The 20,967-nt window shown below is 34.4% G+C and overlaps 3 protein-coding genes across 3 annotated transcripts; 2 read left to right on the top strand and 1 right to left on the bottom strand.

Moving 5' to 3' along the window:
• Window positions 1-2,202: 2,202 nt before the first annotated feature.
• On the top strand, window positions 2,203-5,542 carry LOC122593207. Its single transcript, XM_043765585.1, has 5 exons — window positions 2,203-2,347; window positions 2,701-2,943; window positions 3,874-3,953; window positions 4,703-4,761; window positions 5,037-5,542. The coding sequence occupies exons 2-5, from the start codon at window positions 2,710-2,712 to the stop codon at window positions 5,339-5,341; spliced, it is 678 nt and encodes a 225-aa protein (XP_043621520.1). The 5' UTR covers window positions 2,203-2,347; window positions 2,701-2,709; the 3' UTR covers window positions 5,342-5,542.
• A 1,202-nt stretch (window positions 5,543-6,744) lies between these two features.
• On the top strand, window positions 6,745-13,327 carry LOC122592391 (apoptosis inhibitor 5-like protein API5). Its single transcript, XM_043764604.1, has 16 exons — window positions 6,745-6,932; window positions 7,067-7,231; window positions 8,353-8,452; window positions 8,529-8,594; window positions 8,687-8,784; window positions 8,867-8,941; window positions 9,088-9,237; window positions 9,345-9,410; window positions 9,500-9,565; window positions 9,783-9,893; window positions 10,272-10,361; window positions 10,441-10,547; window positions 10,761-10,875; window positions 10,973-11,038; window positions 11,436-11,533; window positions 12,864-13,327. Exons 1-16 carry the CDS (start codon window positions 6,846-6,848, stop codon window positions 13,045-13,047), a joined length of 1,644 nt encoding a protein of 547 aa, XP_043620539.1. The 5' UTR covers window positions 6,745-6,845; the 3' UTR covers window positions 13,048-13,327.
• Window positions 13,328-13,653: 326 nt separating this feature from the next.
• Window positions 13,654-18,152, bottom strand: LOC122593972 (glutamate receptor 2.7-like). Its single transcript, XM_043766447.1, has 5 exons — window positions 17,879-18,152; window positions 16,073-17,379; window positions 15,108-15,417; window positions 14,622-15,013; window positions 13,654-14,345 (listed from the first exon to the last, which is right to left on the bottom strand). Exons 1-5 carry the CDS (start codon window positions 18,150-18,152, stop codon window positions 13,815-13,817), a joined length of 2,814 nt encoding a protein of 937 aa, XP_043622382.1. The 3' UTR covers window positions 13,654-13,814.
• Window positions 18,153-20,967: the final 2,815 nt, after the last annotated feature.

Raw genomic sequence — 20,967 nt, 5'->3', positions numbered from 1 at the left:
TCCCTTAGCAATGAAAACTGCTCATGGTAGTCTCCCCTCAACTTCTTAACTGCTTTATCCTTGGCTCTATAAGCAGTCATCCTGGAGATGTTAATTCCAAATTGTTTTGACAAATGATCTTCAACTGCTTCACCAGAGATGTCTGGATTGGTTCTCACAATATCACTCACATGTTCACTTAAAAAAGTGGAGTTGGCTGCACTTAATTTTCTGGATCTTAAGCATGTGTGCTCACTATTAAAAGTCTTCACAGTCCAACGATCCTTTCCTTCTGGTTTTGACACGTGTAGGGTCCAGGGACAAGTGGGTTTCTCTGAAATCACCTCTTTGCCCTTACTTGACTCCCCTTCACCTTTTGAACCTTCAGTTTTTGAACCTTCACCTTTTGAACCTTTAGTTTGAACCTTCTTCTTTATAACAGGCCTTTGTCTACCCCCTTCCTTTTTTGCACATGGAACATGGCCATAACATCTAGCTCTAACCCTTAACGAATCATTCTTAACAAACTTAATATTCCTATTTGTTTCAACTGCATGTTGTTTTACCAAAACTGTCACTTGTTCTCTGTCAGCAAATGATTGTGAAATATAGAATGGTGGTTTAATGACATTGCCAACATTGTTTTTCTGCTCATTTTGAAACTCCTTAATCTGCATTTTTCTTTTGGAAACTGGATCATCACAATCAGAACCTACACCACTGTCATAAGCATCAAAGTCAATCCCAATGACTTCTTCACCCACTTTCAACTCTCCTACACTTGATTCTACTCCTTTTCCTAGCCAGTTAACATGAAGCCTGCTAAATGTTCTATCAAACTTAGATATATCTACATGTACATCATGAACCTTGTCACTCTCATCCACTGGGAAATCCTCCTCATTTTCAACTTCAATATGTTGTTCTGCCTTATCAACTTCAATATGTTGTTTTGCCTTAGCAAAATTACACCCTTCAAAGCCAGGTGGCTCAGTAGGACCATCAGAACCTTCTAAAGCATCTGCATTGTCATCTGCAATGTTTTTTTCACATGCATTGCCATCTAAACCAACTGCATTGTCATCTAAATCAACTACATTCTCATCATCAAACGATTTCCTACAAGGTCTACTAGTTTCACCAAGTTCAAAATTATTTCCTATTGATGTTGTACCATGTTCTACATACATCTCAACAAACCTAGTTCTCCTAGCATGCATTATCATATTTCTTAAATCTTGATAATTACATATAGGAAAAAGATCCAAATCCAAATCTCCACCAGGTTTCTTATAGTGTAAAAACAGTTGCGTATTAGGATCAACCTTTGCAAATTCTACAACCACAGTTTTGAAGTCATTTACCTGAAACTCCAAAGTTTCAAAATTGAGCCAGTCTATCATGACCTTCTGACCACCGACATACTTTCTTTCAGGGAAAGGTGTAAAAGAACCAGCATAATGTATTGCCATTGAGAACATTTCTGGGTAATCATATGATGAAGAAAAACGACTTTTGTTACTTTTCAAAAAATAAAATATATATAATAATAAACCCTAAATAATATTATATATTACTGATAATATTAATAATAATAAACCCTAAAACATACCATATAGTTTCTTGTGCAAAGCAATATCGAAATCTTTATCTCGAGTAACTCCTATTGAGCCTTGATTTTTTGTACCCATTTTTTTGATCGGATAGGGTTTTTGACAAACTTTAGGGAAGATTTTGGGAAATAAAGGGGGAAATGGGGTGGGCTCGAAATAAATAAAAGAGAGAGATGCGCGAAAGAGGAAAGGGCAGAATTGCCCTCACGTGAAACGCACGTGTAAGGGTTAACGGCTCAAATACAACTCCGTTTGGCCGCGGTGTCTAAATTGAAAAAAATGACAAACGTTAGAGGTTTTATTGTAATTAATTCACTTTAGGGGCAAAACTGTGAAAATTGACAAGTTGAAGGACGAAAAATGTAATTTTCTCTTGATTTTATATATGGGATACTACTATTTTAACATATCTAAAATTTATTAGCACACTCAAGTTGCGTGACCCAACTTAAATACTGTGGGCTCTATATTGGGACTTTTTAATATGTAATCGGGCTTTCTGGGCCTGCTTTAAATAAACTTTCTATTTATAATTACTTAATTATATTTCTCTATATTTGGGCTTAACGTCTAGCCCAGAAAAATGCATACTCTAAAAGTTAAAACGAATTATAATTAAAATAAATGAATTAAAAAATATAGTTAAACGCATCCCCCAGAACGCACTCTTTCTCATTAGCTCCGGCGTCTCACTCCGGCCACCGTCGTCTCTCAGCTCCGGCCACCGGATCTTTAAAAATTTCGACAGATTTCAGGTATACACTTATAATACTTTTCTTTATCATTTACTATGTATTAGGATATTATTATTGTTAAATTAATTTGGTAATTTCATAAATCCATGATATTGTAGAAGAATATTTCTGGGTTATGATTAGTTTTATCATATGAAATGAATTAAGTTTATTATCTTTTCTTTATAGGTGGATTTTTTTCGTTCTAGTTTTTTATACTTGCTATCAACTGTTTGATGAAATGTCTAAAAGAACTAAACTTTTTGGAAACAGTTTATGTAGAAATTGAAATGATGTGAAGCGACGTTTCTTTTTGATCACACACACACACACACACATATATATATTCTTATATGGATATAGCTATGTGACAGATAAGCACGATGCTAGGTGTAGCAGCCAGGCTGTCAAGACGTGCATTATCGGTGCGAAGAGCACCTGGTGTGTTTCATCAGCATTGCATTACGGGTGATTATGTTGGTTCGTTTGGTTCTCGCGGGTTTTCAAGTTTTGCCTCTGGGTTTGAGCCGTTGAAGCACAAGCCATTGGAGTCTATTATTGATGTTCAGAGGGCAAAGCTTCAAACTCCAGAGGATCTAGCTACAATTTGGGATGATGTAAGCTCTTGTGTGATATATTCTCTTTTTATTTGAAACTATATGGCCTAAGCATTACCTTATGTAAAATCTGCTTAGCATACTGACGTAATTTTTTAGTGCTGCTATCCAAGCTAACGTGTAATAAGAACTTTGAGGGTTTGGGGTCTTAGGTGCAAAACACTAACACCAAACACTTGACTAGTGCCGTAGGATATTTGTAGAGTAGGGTCAACGCTTTTTAATGGTAACAAAAAGTTGGTGAAGGTAGCTATCGGAAATTGCTCTTCAAAGACGCTTGGTAAAGTTAAGAGAGTTTGTACATTATCGTGAACTTATGAAGTAGTTATAATTTTAACAGACATAAGTTTTTAGCATACAATGCGAGTTTCCAACATGAAGACATGAAATTTGCTCGTTGTTATAACTTTGGAGAACATTTATTTCATCTAAAATCTGATGGTGTTAACCGTCAAACAGAATGGACTCTCTGTGGAATGTGACTATGATATAACATATTCTTATGGGGTCACATACTTTCTCAATTTACAGTAGAGTCTGAAGTGTAGTAATAATTAGTACTTATTAGTCCACCGTATATGGTGATTAATAAATCTCAACTTTCAAAAGAGTAAATAATATTTGTAATTGGTAAAGTATTATTTTTAATTACTACATGTGATGTGTTTTTTTTTGGTATAAGATTAATGGAACTGTTTTATTTGTATATAAGCTGATTTATTTGACCTCTCAAAATCCAAGTGTATAAATGTATGCCAGGCATTATAGATCTAACAAGTAGATAGTGAACTGCACTACCCAAACTAAGCAAGATTAAATTGAAAGGGTACAATATGTATTGTTGTTTGTATGTGATGAAGAGCCTCATGGGTTCATCTTTAATCAATTTTCAAAATGGTAGCTGACCAAATGATGTGATTTTCGGTTCAGTTTCATATAGGAAGAGGTCATATTGGTGCATCAATGAAGACAAAGTTGTATCATCTACTAGAACAACGAGCTGCTGACTGGTAATTATTGAGCATCTACAATTGTTTATAGTCAACAACGCTTATAGGGGCAGTGGGAAATTTACACTAGAAGGCTAAAGCTAATTTGTTGTCATCTGGCACCTGAAAGTGACATTTCAGGAACCTATACCATCACTTTTATTATTAATAAATGGGATTGCCTGATGTGTGGAATCCCACACTCATATAGGCTTTGTGGAAGCCTTACCGCCACAAAATCCTTTCAGAATAAGGAAGAACATAACACTTAGATTTGACTTACCCATGGAGGGTCTAGCACATGGGGTTTTGAACTCCTTACTTATGAACTAGGTTGATTTGGGTTATGATTAATTTCAAACTTTTCAGTGGGTAAAATTTTAAGCATTTTTTTGCAAAGCAAACAGTCACCAAAACTGTATTCTTAGTGCATATAACCTTATAAACCACTATAGTAACCAAACTGGACAATAATACATTTTTGTAATTTATACATAATTATCTATTTTGTTGGGAAAGAAATGCATTGGGTCAACCTGTTATGACCCGTCTCATACTAAAATCTTCCCATTTTTACTAAGCGTAAATTTGACTCATTACCCATTTAAACATTACCATCAGTGAGTGGTCCAGATGGGTTTGTGATTGGAAAATGCTTCCATAAGTACAATTCTCTTGTTTGGATTTCGCAAACAATCTTGTTCTTGTGTTTTTCCATACTACGTTTAGGTTTTTTAGATCTTTATTCTGAGAAAATCCTTTTTCTGTAGCCGCTATTTCGTGCTTCCGGTGTGGAAAGGTAGTGGTTACACAACGATGTTTATGCAAGGTATGATTTTCTTCATAACAAACATTCAAGGGCACCTATTTGACAAAAATGAAATTTAGGTTTAGCATGCTGCCAAAACTGCTTATTGTTCTTGCTTTATTATAACCCGTTCCTTCTTAGCTAATTTTCTTGACTTTACCTTTGCAATCTGTCAAAGCTAAAACATAACCGGGATTGACCCATTTATATATTGTTAAAAAGAGGCACCTCTTAGCGGAATTTTATCTTACTTTTTGATTTCTTTACTTTTTCCTGATTTTTATCATATTATGCAGTGCAGATGCCACACATACTTTTCACTGGTCTTGAAGATTACAAAGCTAGAGGAACTCAAGCTGCTCCTTACTTCACTGTTTCTCATTACAAAGAATTTGCCGAAACCAAGGACTTAATCCTTATTCGGGGCGACATCGTGTTTACCAGTAAGTTAACAGACTCCGAGGCAAAATGGCTATTGGAAACTGCGCAGTCCTTCTACTTGAACGACACAAGATACAAACTGGTTGAACGCTTTAACAAACAAACAAGCGATTTTGAGTTTAAAGATGTTTTGCGAACATTAGATATGCCAATGATGTAGTCTTTTTGAGATCAGGATTACAAATAAGAACGATCATCGGTTGACATGATCGTTTAACATTTTCTGTTGGTAAACAAAAACTGTTCAACTAAATGGCACTCTGCACTTGTAGCTCTTTGTAGCAATTATAACTCGTTTACTGCCCATGTCATGTTTGACGAATATTATTTCAGTTATAGTTTATTAATTGTTAATGATCAATGTACTAAGGTTTTATAAAATATATCAGAAGCAAGTATTGATGGTAAATAATTTGAATTACGTCAGACAAGTTGATACCATCAAAAATATAATCACGAGGTGGAATTTTTCGTGTGGTGGAACTGTTTCCGTGTTCGCCTCTTTAGTAAGACCCACGCCAACAGAAAAATAGAAAAGTAACAATATCGTGTTTTATCTTCATGAGAACATAAAAGGGTCAAAGTAATGATATATTTAAGTTCGAAATGCCATTAGAGATTGTTTTGTAGCTTGACTGTCAGCACAATTAAATGATTGTAAAGTTTTGGGAATATGTAAAAATATTATTATTATTTACATTGCAACCTTTGATATATTACATGGTTATCCTCTTAATAATCCTCATAATCATATGATAAGATAATGAAAAAGAATATATGGATTACACATGTCAACTTTTAACAAAATTAAGAGGATTAGTACCAAGAATTTTAAAAGGATTTATTATTTTCCATATTACAAACATAAAAGAACTTGCACTTGAGATGAATTCAATAAATCATGTTTCTTTAAGTTATAGATCATCAAACTCATACAATCATATTCCAAAATATTGGGTATAAATGTAAATTATCTTTGGTAATTAATACTTTCTATTACGTTTTATATTTCCACCCCAAGGAAAAGAAGATTTAAATTCTTGACAACACACAATAGTTTTTAAACTATAAATAGAACACGTTTAGACAACCGATTATCCATAATCAAGTAGAGTTTTTTTTTTTTATTTATTCAAAAATCATTTGTAAAAAAGATAGAAAACATAAAAAATAAATAACATGATAATGTTGCCATGAGTATGTACAAAAAAATATAGACGTTGATTAAACAAAACAATAACGAATTGGGACGAGCCAAACTTATTAGTTCTCACTAGTAGCCTAGTCGGTACTCGTATCCGTTATTTGGGGACATATGGACTACCATTTTAGAGGGCTATAGCCCAAAAAATGTAGTGAAACATAAACTACTTCATAATCTAACTTCTTAATAGCCCTATAAATAAATCATGTATATCTATATCCAAATCTATCTCTGTGCAGCCATCATCAAAAATTAAATACGTAACAACAAATAATAAATTAACCACCTCCTCTTCTTCTTTACCATCACTTCACTTCCAGATATATAAACACACGCCAAAAAAAAAAAAAAAAAAACCCTAACATTTCAATATTCATAAGTATCTTTTTAATTTTATTAATAATAGTAATAATTTACAAAAGCTTTAAAGAGTGATTAATAATAGTTAATTGAAATAGAAATGGCGGAAGCTTCAAATGACGCGAAAGACATTGAAAAGCTTTATGTTTTTGGTGAACGTCTCAGCGAAGCCAAAGATAAATCTCAGGTTTTATTTCCTTTTTAACATTTCGTTTTTGGTATTTATTTATTAATTATAATATATAAAACCCTAATTATTACTGTTTAATTTAAAGATTTATAATTGATTATGTTATTGTAATTGTTGGATAATGTTGATAGAATGTGGAAGATTACAAGAGTATAATTGAAGCTGCTAGAAGTTCAAGTGTAAAAGCTAGACAATTAGCTGCTCAATTGATTCCTAGATTTTTCAAGTTCTTTCCGAGTTTATCCGGTACGGTCACCGATGCTCATTTCGATTTATGTGAAGCCGAAGATCTCGGGGTATTAGTTTCCTCTCTCTCTCTTTTTTTTTTTCTTCTGAAGTTTAGTTTGAAGTTTGTTGATTGTTTGCTGTATATATAGATATACCAAAATGTGTGAGTAGAACGTAATCAAGTTTGCCGTTCGTGTTTTATAGACTTTTAGGAGACAGTGACTCTTGTTTTAATGATATATTGATAATTTGGTACGCAATGTCCTGCCTTTTTGGCCAATGACGTTGCTGCAGAGATTTGTGTGAATTTGTTACTTTAGCCGAGAACATGGTTGCATAGACGCAGAAACTATAGTGATGACCAACTCTAGGTAGAATGGTTCATTGTCCCCGCCATATATTTTTTAGAGTTTGTTAAAGTTACAAGTGAAGTGTAAGGGATAGTTATCACATTTATGCCCGAGTTTCCATTGCTCTGGAGTCCTGAGGACTCCAGGGCTGGCATTATCTTGGAGGAACCCATGGTATTGCATGATACTAGTCTCCTTAGAACTCATTGATAGTTGTTACCCTGCTGTCTACTTCTTGCCCCAAATATATTTTTGGTACATTGATATTAGCCTGTGGGCTTAAATTTAGGTACACCATTACACATGTATGTATGTCTATGCGTACTTAGTGAAACATGCAATTACACACTCACTTCACAACATGCATACATGACTACCTAAGCTGCAAGGAATTAATTAGAGTTAGTAATTGAAGCAAGATTAGTGTCATTCTGGTGCGAGAGGAACGAAGAAGGAACGTGCCAAGATGACCTGGATACTAAGTAATTAGCTGAAATTGTTAATCCATCCATTATCTTGCTTGCTAAATCCATTAAGTTATTTGGCCCTTTAGCTTTCCTAAGTGTAACCATCTAAGAAAGAAGCTGTCTCAGGGATTGATTGCTTGTAGATCCAAGTAAATCTATTGACTTTATTAGAGAAAACAAGATGTTATAAAGTGAATAAGTTTTCTTGATGCTTATGTAATTTATTTGTTGGATTAGGTCAAAGTTTTTATGTTATCTCTCTGTTCATTTTAATGTATGTAATCTGCATTTCTCTTGAAAGGCCTTTCTTGAGATTTCCTTTTAGATGAAGGGCATATTTCTTAACATGTTTTGTTGCTTTCTATGTAAAAGATACGGGTGCAAGCAATTCGTGGACTCCCTCTTTTCTGCAAGGATACACCAGAGCATATTTCTAAGATCGTTGACATTCTTGTACAACTTCTCATTGCTGGTAAGTTAGGTTTCAACCCTTTATCTACATGGGCCGCAGTTAGATACATAACCTTGAGTACTTCAATCTTTTTCAGAAGAAAATGTGGAGCGTGATGCTGTGCATAAAGCTCTTCTGTCTTTATTGAGACAAGATGTGAAAGGTGCATTCATAATGCTATGCTTGTTTTGAAGAATATTGTATAGATGTTTGTCAATGTATGCAACTCTTAATTGATAATATATTTGCTTGCAGCATCCTTGACGGCGTTATTTAAGCACATTGAGAGTGTTGATGAGCCGGTTACAGATGATAATCTTCGTGAGAGGACCCTGATCTTTATTAGGGACAAGGTGAGGAAACCAAGTTTTTTTTCAAGGTGATGCTTTTGATTAATAATTTTAATTTAAAATAGCTTATAATAAAGTATTTCAGGTGTTTCCTTTAAAATCTGAGCTCTTGAAGCCACAGGAGCAGATGGAAAGGCATATAACTGATTTAGTTAAAAAGGTATGTTCCCAGTACTTCTCATTCTATTATTAGTTAGCTTATGTTTTTGATAGCTAATATGAAACTAAATAAATCGCTTCCAGCATTTCAGTTTAATGTGGCAAGTGGTAACTATACTAATATGTTTTGATTTTATTTTATTGTAGAGTTTACAAGATGTCACTGGAGCAGAATTTAAGATGTTTATGGATTTTTTAAAAAGTTTGAGCATATTTGGAGAGAAAGCTCCTACTGCGCGTGTCCAAGAACTTGTTGAAATTATTGAAGGCCAAGCTGATCTGGATGCACAATTCAGTGTGAGTTTATGATGTTTCTTATTTTGCTGCAACTGAATTTGTAGTTGTAAACTTTGGTGTAACTTTTTGAATTTGTGACATCTGCTGACCATGGCTTTCATATTCAGGTCGAAGACGGGGATCATGTTGATAGATTGATATCATGCCTATATATGGCTCTTCCATTCTTTATAGTACGTCTCTTTTGGTATTATAATATGTTATTTCCTAGTTCAAGCAGTCTTTTTATGTGAACTGAAGCCCTATTGATAATTATATGTAGAGGGGTGCTTCAAGTAGCAAGTTTCTCAATTATCTAAATAAGCACATTCTCCCTGTTTTTGATAAGGTATTGATCTACTTCCCTTTGTGATTTTTTTACTTGTCAGAATGATTGTACTTCTTTCTTTTGAAATATTCAAATATATAATCTATCGTAGGAATTAGGACTAAATGTAATTGTAAGATATCCGTTGATATATTTTTCTTTTTCGCGAAGTAGGGTATCCCTTGATATTAAATCATGGTTTGTCTGCTGATCTTAGTGTTTTTTTTTTTTTTTTCAGCTTCCTGAAGAACGAAAAGTAGACTTGCTCAAGAACCTTGCAGAGAGCTCACCCTATGCAGCACCACAAGATTCGAGGCAGATCCTTCCTTCTGTTGTTCAACTCTTGAAGGTGCTCACTCTATATGTGCCTATTTACTTATGAATAGGTGATCCTGGTTGTGTTTTTTCTCAAATGGGCCAAATGGAAAGGGTCAAATTGGTTGAATGAGTCATTGGAAGTCGCCAAAAAATGCCTACAACCCCTCTATTCTTTTTCTTTTAAAGATTGAGATTATTTTTAGAGTAAAATTGTTTCGTAGTTACAATTATAATAATCGCAAGATATAAAGAACGTTAGAAATGGTCAAAAGAGTGGGGTCAACTCAACCTGAATTGTCCTGTACGAACACAGTAAACTGTTTCAACCATATTTTGTGTTTAGTTTTTTTGCTAGTTAGTGCATTGTTTGCTCTTTTTCATAATCATGGTCATGTGCGTAACCTCTCAGAAGTACATGCCTCGAAGGAAAACAGGAGAAGAGATGAACTTCACATATGTGGAGTGTATGCTGTACACATTTCACCATTTAGCGAACAAGGTGATACTTCACTATGCTTTAGCCTGTTTACAAGTTATTCAGCTGTTGAACTTCCAAATTTAACCGTGTTGTGAAACAGGCTCCAAATGCCACCAATAGTTTATGCGGTTATAAAATAGTGACCGGGCAACCATCAGACAGGCTTGGTGAGGACTTCACAGAGCTCTACAAAGATTTCACAGAGAGGTAGTTTGTTTTAGTTTCCTCAAAATGTCTAAACTTCCAAATTATGGTAGTAATAACTTCTGTGATCTAGTTATTCTATTGGGGCTATATATTAAATGTCTGAAGATTCTTTTCATATGGGTGATGTGTTTAACTGATCTTCTGCTTGCATTCAAATATTTGCGTGCATCTTTATATCAATTGCCACTAGTAGTTACACTCCTGGTGATTCAGGTTGAGCTGTGTTGAAGACCTTACCAAAGCTACAATGAAGAAATTAACTCAAGGAATGGGTCAGCCAAATAAGACAACTGGTACCTCTATATCTGATGAAGAAAAGGCTAAAATTGTAAGCTCATTTCTAGCTTCGAGATTCCTTCTATTCACTTTCTTTTCTGCTTGTATTTAATTTTGTGTTTAGCATTTTGATGACTTTTAATATGCAGAAAATGCAAAAGCAGAATGCCGCAACAGGGTTGCGTATCTGCAACAATATCTTGGCAATGACACAGGTACTGTAATTATAATAATTTCTGAAAATTTATACAAGCTTGGTCTTCAGGTTTCTGTTGACCACCCTTAAGCCTCCGTGCTCTGTGAAATATATTTGTTGCATATTTATCCGTAAAACAAGTTTTGGTAACTCTAATGCGTTTAAGCCGTAAATGACAGAGGCTTCACTTTACCCATGTTTAAATGATATTACAGTTTTACTATCCTCTTCAAATAAAATGATTTTTCCATTAAGAAGAATGTTGTCTATTGACCAGGTAGATACTTGTAGTAGTAAAGTGATCTAAAATTTATTGTTCAATAGCATTTCACATTCAAAACTTTTAAAAGTAAAGGGCTTATAGATCTACAAGAAAAAGAGAGGACTCATTTGTTCTTTTTCTTTGCTTAATTCAGCCATTGCATTCAAAAGCGCCTTCGTTTATTGGAGATAAAAGAATTAACCTATCCTGGAATGAAGCAGTTAAAACTGTAGCTCCAGCAAACACACCCGGGTATGTGCATTAAATTGTGATCTATGCATTACTTGCCTTCGTGTCTTTTTTTAAGAATGTATGACAAGGAAAGCTATCAGTTTGCTATAAATTCTACAAGTTTGTTCTCTGCATGATTTGCATAGCTTAATTTAGGGTGCATCCCCTGTAAGGTTAATCCTTAGTGACTGAAGGTTTCTATAATTATGAATTTATGATTGCATAATTTACTAACTTAGACTCGGGTGCATGTTCAATAATGAAAATCAATTGGACATATCATGGAGAGTAAGTCTTACTAAGATGTTAGGTCTTTTTCTTAATTAAATTTTGACATTTTCTAAGGTGACACTATTTCAAAAAGAATTATTAATAACGGTATTTGACATTTTCGTCTTCAACATTGAGAATTCCGGCTTATGAAATGCAAAATGAATTTCTTTTTTTGTTTTTTTATTTTTCATAATGTGACAATCACGACCCTCATTATTAAAATAACAAGACTATTAAAAAAATATCACAAATATTTCTAACCCATGTTCATGCTGTCATAGCTATGTAATTTCTGGACATCACATAAAGTATTGGCTTATTTCCATCGCAATACGATTTCTAACCTAGAGCAAACTACTAGAATATGTCTAACACAACCTTCCTGAAAAGCGAGGAGTTGCAATAGAGTGCTTACTACACTGTTGTGCAATATGTAAAATTTTAGCTGTACTCTTATAAGAAACCACCCTCCCTCAAAAATTATAAATGGTTTTAGAGTTGTATAGTCATTTATATAGGAATCTAAAATTTTAAATGTCAAGTTTTAACTCCAAAAGGCTAATATATTCACCTTTAAAGTCATTTTCTCTATATAATTGTTTTTGTGTTTCTCTCTTACTCAAATTTCAGTTTCTTGTTTTGTGTATTATATATTTATATATACTAGTCAAAATAAAGTTGCCGTTAATCTTGAGTAATTTAAGTAATATCCAAATCACTTCATATGATATTTTTAGGTTTTTATTAGAATTTTTGTGTATGTTGAATATGGTGCTTAGATTATGCTGTTACAGTAGTGATATAGTATTTTGAATAAAGTTTAGGAGGTTGTACGCTTTAAATTACAGTTTGGGTGGTTGCTGACCTATTTCTTAAAAAAATCAATTATTTTACCCGCTGACATAATAGAGTAAATGGGTCAAATTGTTGCCTCTGCACACAATTCTCACGGAAAATTTATACACCTAAACATTTGTAGATTTGCCATTGTTACCGCAAACTTATTTTGTCGCTAAAGTAGAGTTTCAAACTGGTTGCATATGCTATACAATAAATATATATATTTCTTGCTTCTCAGAGGGAAACGACCTGCCAACTCCCTGAATGGTTCAGGCAACCAAGCAAACAAAAGAAGCCGTGGAGGTGGCAACCAGCTTGTTGATAGGGCATTTGAAAATCAATATGGTGGGAGAGGTGGCTCTAGGGGAGGACAAGGTAGGGGATGGGGTAGACGTGGTCGTGGAAGAGGATATTATCGTTAACTCTCATTTCCTAAATCAGAGATCGGTGGTGGGGTGGGCTGCAATGGAGATTATTAGACGAACTTTGAGCCCAACTAAATTGCGGGAGTTAAGCTAGATTTATACACTTGAATTTGACACTTTAGATGTTTTGATTTTGAGTTTTAATTTTTTTTTCTTATTTCAAGTACTTCCGTTAATTACTGACCAGGCCTCCATTAGAGATGATTACTGGATATGTAGCGAGATCCTTGAATCTTAAATTCTTAATGTATATTATTTTTGTACTTGTTTTTTATAACTTGATTTTGTAGTCTTCAAACACATTGAATATGAGCATCTCTGTATCTAAAACTGTACTACCTACAATTTTTTCTGAGATGGTTGGTCTGCCAGTTGATGAGTAATGTGTCCTTGATTCTTGTATGGCATCTAATAGCAGATGAGCATGATTTTGTCATGGTACATGAAAAGGGTCGCTGATTCACTTGATATCTATCATCGTAAAAGGTCATTATGATGTCGGCAAGAGTAGGAGTATGTTATGAGAGGAAGTAACTTTACTCGTTTTAAAAGTATATAATCAGCCAACCACGTTTTGCTCTCTACTGTATGAAAGGCAACAAGAAAAAAATTATCAAACTTCATACATGTATAGATATAGATATCGACAAATGAATTTTGTGAAAGAATACATGATATGTTAATGAAGTTTTCTAATTCTTATATGTACTACGCTATAGTTAATTCTGATTTAAAACATCTAATCCTCTTCGGACTATGTCTTCTCATTCCAATTGGAAATCTTCTCCAATATGATCCATTTTTCTCATCGGTAATTCTAGTTGAGTAGGTCTGCCAATTTCCAAATGCTCGGGGACCTCAGTGGGGCTTACTAATTCCCATCTTGGTGGGTTCCTTCCATCCCATTGGTTCATTGATTCTGGACTTTGTCTTGGCTGGATTTGATTATGATTCAAGCTAAGCACTATTCGAATAAGTCTGACTGCTCTTCTCCAGCGACTTTCGTTGGAATAACGAGAGCCATTAAAGCTAATAATCCGTTGCTCAATGCGGTTATGTAGTAGCCGGTAAAGGAAAATTAGTAAGTTTATAGTTGAAGCAAGAGCCGAAATGAGGAATATTCCCCAAAAGTTAGCGAGGCTTAGTCTTTCTGATTCCAACCCGGGATTGGAATTGGTGCAGCTTTGGGAGTTATCAAGCCATTCTTTTTCCAGGTCGCGAATCTTGCCTTCTTCCAAGAGATATAAAATAGCTTGCGAGACATCATCCGTTATTGGAGAATCCTTTGGAAAGACCTACAAAGTGGCACATAAAAACCTTTTTAGTAAATGTGGAAGTTTTGACCCGTTTATGTGTTAATACGGCTCGAATAGCTACAAAAAAATGAGTTGAACGGGTTGAAAGTTATTCAAAACATATTCAAAAAGTGGCTTGGGTCCGGTCAGACCATCCTGTCGGACTTCTTATACAAGCTTACCAATTACCCAACCCATTTAATGCACCATTTAGCCGTCTCTAGTTTTTGATAATCACATTTTATACGACAACGTTACTGACTTTCGTGTACTTACAAAGCCTAAACCTCCAAACTTGTACGAAGGTCCAACAGCTTTGTACTCGTTGCAATACTCTTGGAGAAAGTATTTCTGATAAGAGAGTTCGAGAAAGGCAGCAGTTATGTTTCCGCTTTTAAAGTTGCCCGGGTATTCACCCTGGGTCGATATATTCTTGATGTTACTCAGATGTAGAACCTCCCTTAAGTACTTGCCCACAAACGAATCAGGATCACATCCCACTGGTGCATTAGTTTTTCTTATCCACTCTATATCCCTCACCGTGGGCTCTAGCATACGAACCGTGAGTGTTGAAGTCAGGCTGGCAGTGTAGCTAGAGGTTAAAATGAACACGACAAATAGCCACATCACAACGACCGCCTTACTGTGATTGCTTCGTATCTTCTCTTCTATATAAACAATCCAATGTGAGCACTTCTTATACGAGATAAAACATAACTGCCTTAACTGAACCGGAAATATAACAAATAGAAATGTACTTACTATGAGCAAAGAAAAGAGAAGAGAACGTGAACCACAACGCAGTTCCAAGTTGATCCTTCCATGGTCCTCTAAACTCTTGGTTCACTTGATGTTCCATGAACCAGATCACGAACATTGTGTAGAACAAGATGCCAAATGTGGCTAACCACATCTCCACTGTGAATGGTCTCATAAACTTCCATGCCCTTTGCGGTTCTGATTTCACGGGCACTACCATTGACAACCCTGACTCAGTAAAGGGTTGTGTAAAGTCAACGTACCTTGAACGATTTTCCAGTATCGTAACATCACCCACAACAGCATCATAGCTCTTTTCATCCAAAAAATATACCACACATAGAAGAATATTAGTACTTCTTTTAAATTCTATTAGGTGAAAAAAGTGTTCTAAGTTCAAGTATTATGTAAATTTATTGGGTTAATTGTAGTTGTATTTATCTTTTCGGTTTCTTTTTTTAATTTAACCTTCAACCCATCCAACTTTCTCTTATGTTTAAACTCTGAGGTACGAGACTATTAATGGACCAGTTATGTTTAGTAAACTACTAAAAAGTTCGATACAAAGAATCACAGAATATAACAATTTAAATACAATCTGGTGCAATTAGCTTCTTGTTTTTTTTAAGGTATATGCTTGTTGGTTTGAACTTTGACTGGCCAAGTCAAAAGTCAAACATTAAACATTCTATTAACAAAAAGTCAACTTAAGAATTGTCAAAACTAATCAATTTACGTGCCTTGTACAACTTTATCTAGCCAAAAGAAAAAAAATAAAAAATCTTTGCTTAAGTCATTTCTGGCCAACTTATAACAACTTTCTAAGAAAGTACAAAAAATTTTAGCTTTTAGTCGTTTATGCTGGTGGATTTTTTTTTTTTTAAAATATAATTATGAATGTTCTTATTTGTCTGCATGGTCGATTCATGGAGGAAAACTAAAGGTATGATAATGAAGTTAATGAGTACCTTATAGTAGACTTGTTTAACCATATCGTCGTAGGAGCCTGAATGGTTTACAAACTCATAAGTTAACGTGTAACCATATCGCTTTCCCAAAGTGGCAACCACGGCCTCAAAAACTGCGATACAAAAACCAGAATATCTTGTCTCGTTTGAACTCTTCACCCGTTCCACTTTCACGAATCTATCAAACGATGTCTGATCTGGAACCCCAATCTTCATTTTCTTAGCATTATTCGGCATTGCCCATCCCTTAGGATATCTCTGTATTAAATTGCCAGGCCAATTTATGGCTAATTGTCTTGGGTTAAGTTTATCTTGCGATCCAAGATTACTGGAAAAACCTGTCTCATCTGACCAAAATCCCAACTCTTTGTAACTTTTTCCAACAATGTTTACTAGTTGAAATATTTGACGGTCTGATAGCTTTCCATCTTGAAAAGCTATCTTACCGGTCAAACCAGAGAAGTCGCTAGATAGAATTGCGTCTAGCAACTTCTCTGAGAATTCACTGCTAGTATCGCTTAAATTCTCTAAATGATGTAATGCTTGCGAGATAGTTTCTATGCTATCATATGCTCGTAAAGCATAAATTCCGGGCTCAAATTTATCTTCTGTGGCATAGTTTGATCTAAATATCGTCTTGAAGTTAGATTTGAAGTCTAGAAATTTTGTATCTTTGTCAGAATAGAACGTCTTAATGCCTATAGCACCTTGCACGAGTTGAACAACCGAAGGGTCTATAGAATCAAGCAAACTTGAAAAACCATCTCCTAGAATCCAAACAGAGTCTTGGCCCATTAGTCCTAACTTATTAGCCTCTTCAAATACCCGGGTTGTGGACTGTAAAGAAGACTTCAACACAATGAAAACCCTTGATTGCATCGTTGTCAAGACTTCCACTAAATTGTCACGAATGGTCTCTTTTGGATCGAATGATGAAGTAAAATGAGGAACAACCACACGGCTTTCAATCATGAAACCAATCTTTTGTAGTGACTCGGATAATAATGATATAGCCCCATATTCACCACCATATATGTTGTCTTCATAAACCACTACAACCCTTTTCCAGTTATATGCTTGAACGATAGACGTTATGCAGTTTATCTCATCCGACATATCTAGATTGGTCATTTGTACCAAGAATGGCCATTGAAGACTATGCGATATAGGTTGTAAATTTGTGATCGTGGCTGGAGAAAGAACCGGGATTTGAGCATTTTGTCCTGTTTTTGCTATTATGGTAGTTTCCTCCCATGAATCTGTCCCGATTATTACCCGTACATTTTGTTTTTCAATCAAATCTTTTGCTGCAACATATATAATCATATATCAAGCTTTAGTACATATAAATCAAAGAGAAAAGTAAGTATGGGGCTGTTATGCTTCCAACTTGGGTGAAAAACCCCTCACATATTAATATTTTAATATTTTGAATAAATGCTTGACCCCCTGATTTTTATGGTTTAAAAAAAAGGTATGGGAAGGGTTTTTCATCCAATGCCTAACAGCCTCATATTCCTGTCCTCCTAAATCAAAATACTATAAGAACTTTTGTCACCCTGAATATACTCGGTATTACAATATTTTTTACCTAATTTTCGTCCGATGTTTAGATTCTTTTGACTTCGTGATCAATTACTAAAGTCAAGTGTACATGCACACGTTTCATATTTATTTATATTATATGGCTCTAGCTAAAATACTGTAAAAGTCAAGTTAATACTTTGTGTTTGTAAAACACAAAAAGAGAATTATATATATGTTGATGCATATGTAGGAAATTATAATCTTGACTAAATGTAAAACCTGCTGAAGCAGCTTCAAGAGGGTCTCCACTAGAGTTTTTGAAATGAATAGCAAGCTTGCGATCATCTTTGGAACCAGAATTGAGCTTTTGGACTGCGATTTCGATTGCTGTTTTTTGTTCTTTGCCTGCTCGAGAACCTTCGTCGATGATCGCTCCTATGTTTGTGGTTCGGTTTAGAGCTAGTGTGACTGAAACATCTGATACAAGTATTGTTGTTAAGATGAGAAGAATTATGTTGAGGTTTGAATATACTGAAAGTGCATTAGAAGGCATTTTTGGAACTATGTTTTATGATATTTTGCGATGATGTTTTTATATATAGGGAATGAATTTCATGTGGAAATTTCAACACAATACTTGGTCAAACAGTTATGTAGAAAACTAGAAACAATGAGAGTTTGATACTTGTAGCCCACACAATTCTCATAACATAGTCTTACAATTTTGTTTATATAACATGAGATACCTATACAATACGGCGTCAATGAGTAGTGGTCGTGGCCTGATGGATGACAGACGAAAATTGGTAGTAGGGATGACATTGATAGATGTAGGTTAATGTAAATGATGTAACATGATAGTGCATATATTTTTAGAATTAAAAGTTTGAAAGATGTAAATTAGTCATTAAAGACACCGTATGAGGTATATGATGCTGGTAGCCCGGTATAATATATTCATCGTAATCCCAAATGATCTGGGCCCTCTAAAGTATTGAACCCGCATCTTTAGGACTTCACATGTTGAAAGTAACGGCTACCTTAAAGAAATTGTGTATTTTTTTTTTTATCAACTAAGTGTTTCACTTACAATTAAGCCAATTTCTTGTTTGTGAATCTATATCTATACTACATTACTACATTATAAAACATTTACTCTTTTTTTTCAACTAAGTTTTTGATATTCCTAAAATGCCCTTTTTTATTTACTAATTTAAATATCTTTATCTAATATAACTATAATCTATTAAACAATACATTAATCTATCTTTATATCTATCTATACATATCTATATATAATATCTAATACTATCTTATAAAGCATTTTGACCTTTTTTCAAATCTCAAAAGATGATTTGAACTACTTATTCACTAAAACATCTCTACCTAATATACATATAATACCCTTAAATCCCAACCATTCATGTTTTTCTCTCTCCTCAAATCTCAATCACTCATTTTTTTTCTCTCCTCCATAAATCATTTTATTCCTCTAAGTTATTCAAAATTTGTTATCTCAAAAATCGTATATCGATAAATTATAAAAAATTGTATGGGTGTTCTTAAAATTTCATGCTCTTTCATTAGAGATGTCATTCGATATACTTTCGACGAATTTTTAAATCCGAGTACGGAGCCCGTACGGCTAAGGCATTTGGCTATCACACTCTATGACTTATCACCTCTTATGACCTATCACCCCACCATTCTACCGCCGCATTGCGCGGGTACTATTGCTCGTTATCTTATAAAGGAGGAGCACTTTTTTTTTATGAAAATATGATTTGAACCGACGGAAATATCCCCCTTCTTTATTCACTAATTTAAACATCTTTACCTAATATACCTATAATACCCTTAAATCTCAACCACTCATTTTTTTTTCTCTCTCATCAAATCTCAAACACTAATTTTTTTTCTCTCTCCTCCATAAATCATTTTATTTCTCTAATTCATTCAAAATCTTTTATCTCAAAAACCGTATGTCGATACATTATAAAAATTGTATGGTTGTACTTAAAATTTCATGCTCTTTCATTAGAGATGTCATTCGATATACTTTCGACGAATTTTTAAATCCGTTCCCGTACGGCTAAGGCATTTGGCTATCACACTCTATGACTTGACCTATCACGCTACCATCTCACCGCCGCAACGTGTGGGCATTATCTCTCGTACTACATAATAAATGATTTACTTTTTTCTTTTTCTTTTCAACTAAATGTTTGATAACATTAAAATGTCTTTTATTCACTAATTTATGTATTTTCACTTAATATAAATGCACATAATGAAATTATTTTCAACTTACATCTATCAACCCTTAAAATAAAATATTACCATTTTATATCACACGTTAATAACAACACCACTACTAGCACTATTACCATTACATGTTGGTTTTACCGTCGAAACTGACATACCACCACATCACGTGAGCATTGAACTAGTATAAATAAAAAGGTTTCAAATCATAATAACTAACTTAAAGATTTATGTGTTATAAATTAACAAGTTTAAGTTTTATATTTGATATAATTTATATGAATAGATTGAGTTTTAAATATATATTTTATAGATAAAATAAAAAATTTATAATGAAGATTATTAACATACTTCTTATTTAGACTTTGATTCTCTGTGACCTTTCGTAGGAGTTTTTGGCCTTGAGTCTCGAGAGGTCTGAACCGAGGGGGGAGGTTACTCTTGTGTTTGTTTCCCCCAAAATGGCTGTTGGAGGACATGACCAATGAGAGTTTATCTAGAGGACTAGGGGTTTAGGACTAGTTTAAGGGTTTGGAAGAGCGGGTGAGAGGATTAGGATTAGGATAGCTAGGCGACATAAGGTCCTTTCTCCATAGGTTGTTTAGAAGTAGTTACTGCCTTGGCTCAATCGGGATCTTTCCAGGTTTTGTCATTTCTTATTTATATGTATGTTTGTCTTGGTTGTTTCCCACTACTTGTTCGAGTCAGGTAGTAGTTTGCTCCTTTTATGTTGTTTAATATGCCCAATATGGTTGCTTTCGTTTTGGTATTTGTACTGTCAAACATGTTTCTAAGATATCGGTAGGACGCATGATTGATAAACGTTCGACCCGCATAGTAGCCGGACCCAGTGGACAGGTATTTCTGCTTTTCAGTTTCTCGGTAGACAGGTATGATTTTCTAAACATTTTTAAACATTTCTCATTTTCCGTCATGCACTTTTTTGTGGCCGGAGGTCCCTATGAAAGCAGCCTCTCTACCTTTGTGTAGAGGTAAGACTGTCTACAGCTTACCTCCGTTATACCCCGCTCAGGGATTATAAAGTTAAACCGGTCAAATTAGAAGAGTAGTCTTGTAGAAAAGTCAGAAATAGTGGTGTCACC

This window comes from Erigeron canadensis, chromosome 3 (genome assembly GCF_010389155.1).
Source record: "Erigeron canadensis isolate Cc75 chromosome 3, C_canadensis_v1, whole genome shotgun sequence".
NCBI lineage: Eukaryota > Viridiplantae > Streptophyta > Magnoliopsida > Asterales > Asteraceae > Erigeron > Erigeron canadensis.
The sequence above is the reverse complement of the archived record's forward strand: the minus strand, read 5'-3'. Positions and strand labels throughout refer to the sequence as shown.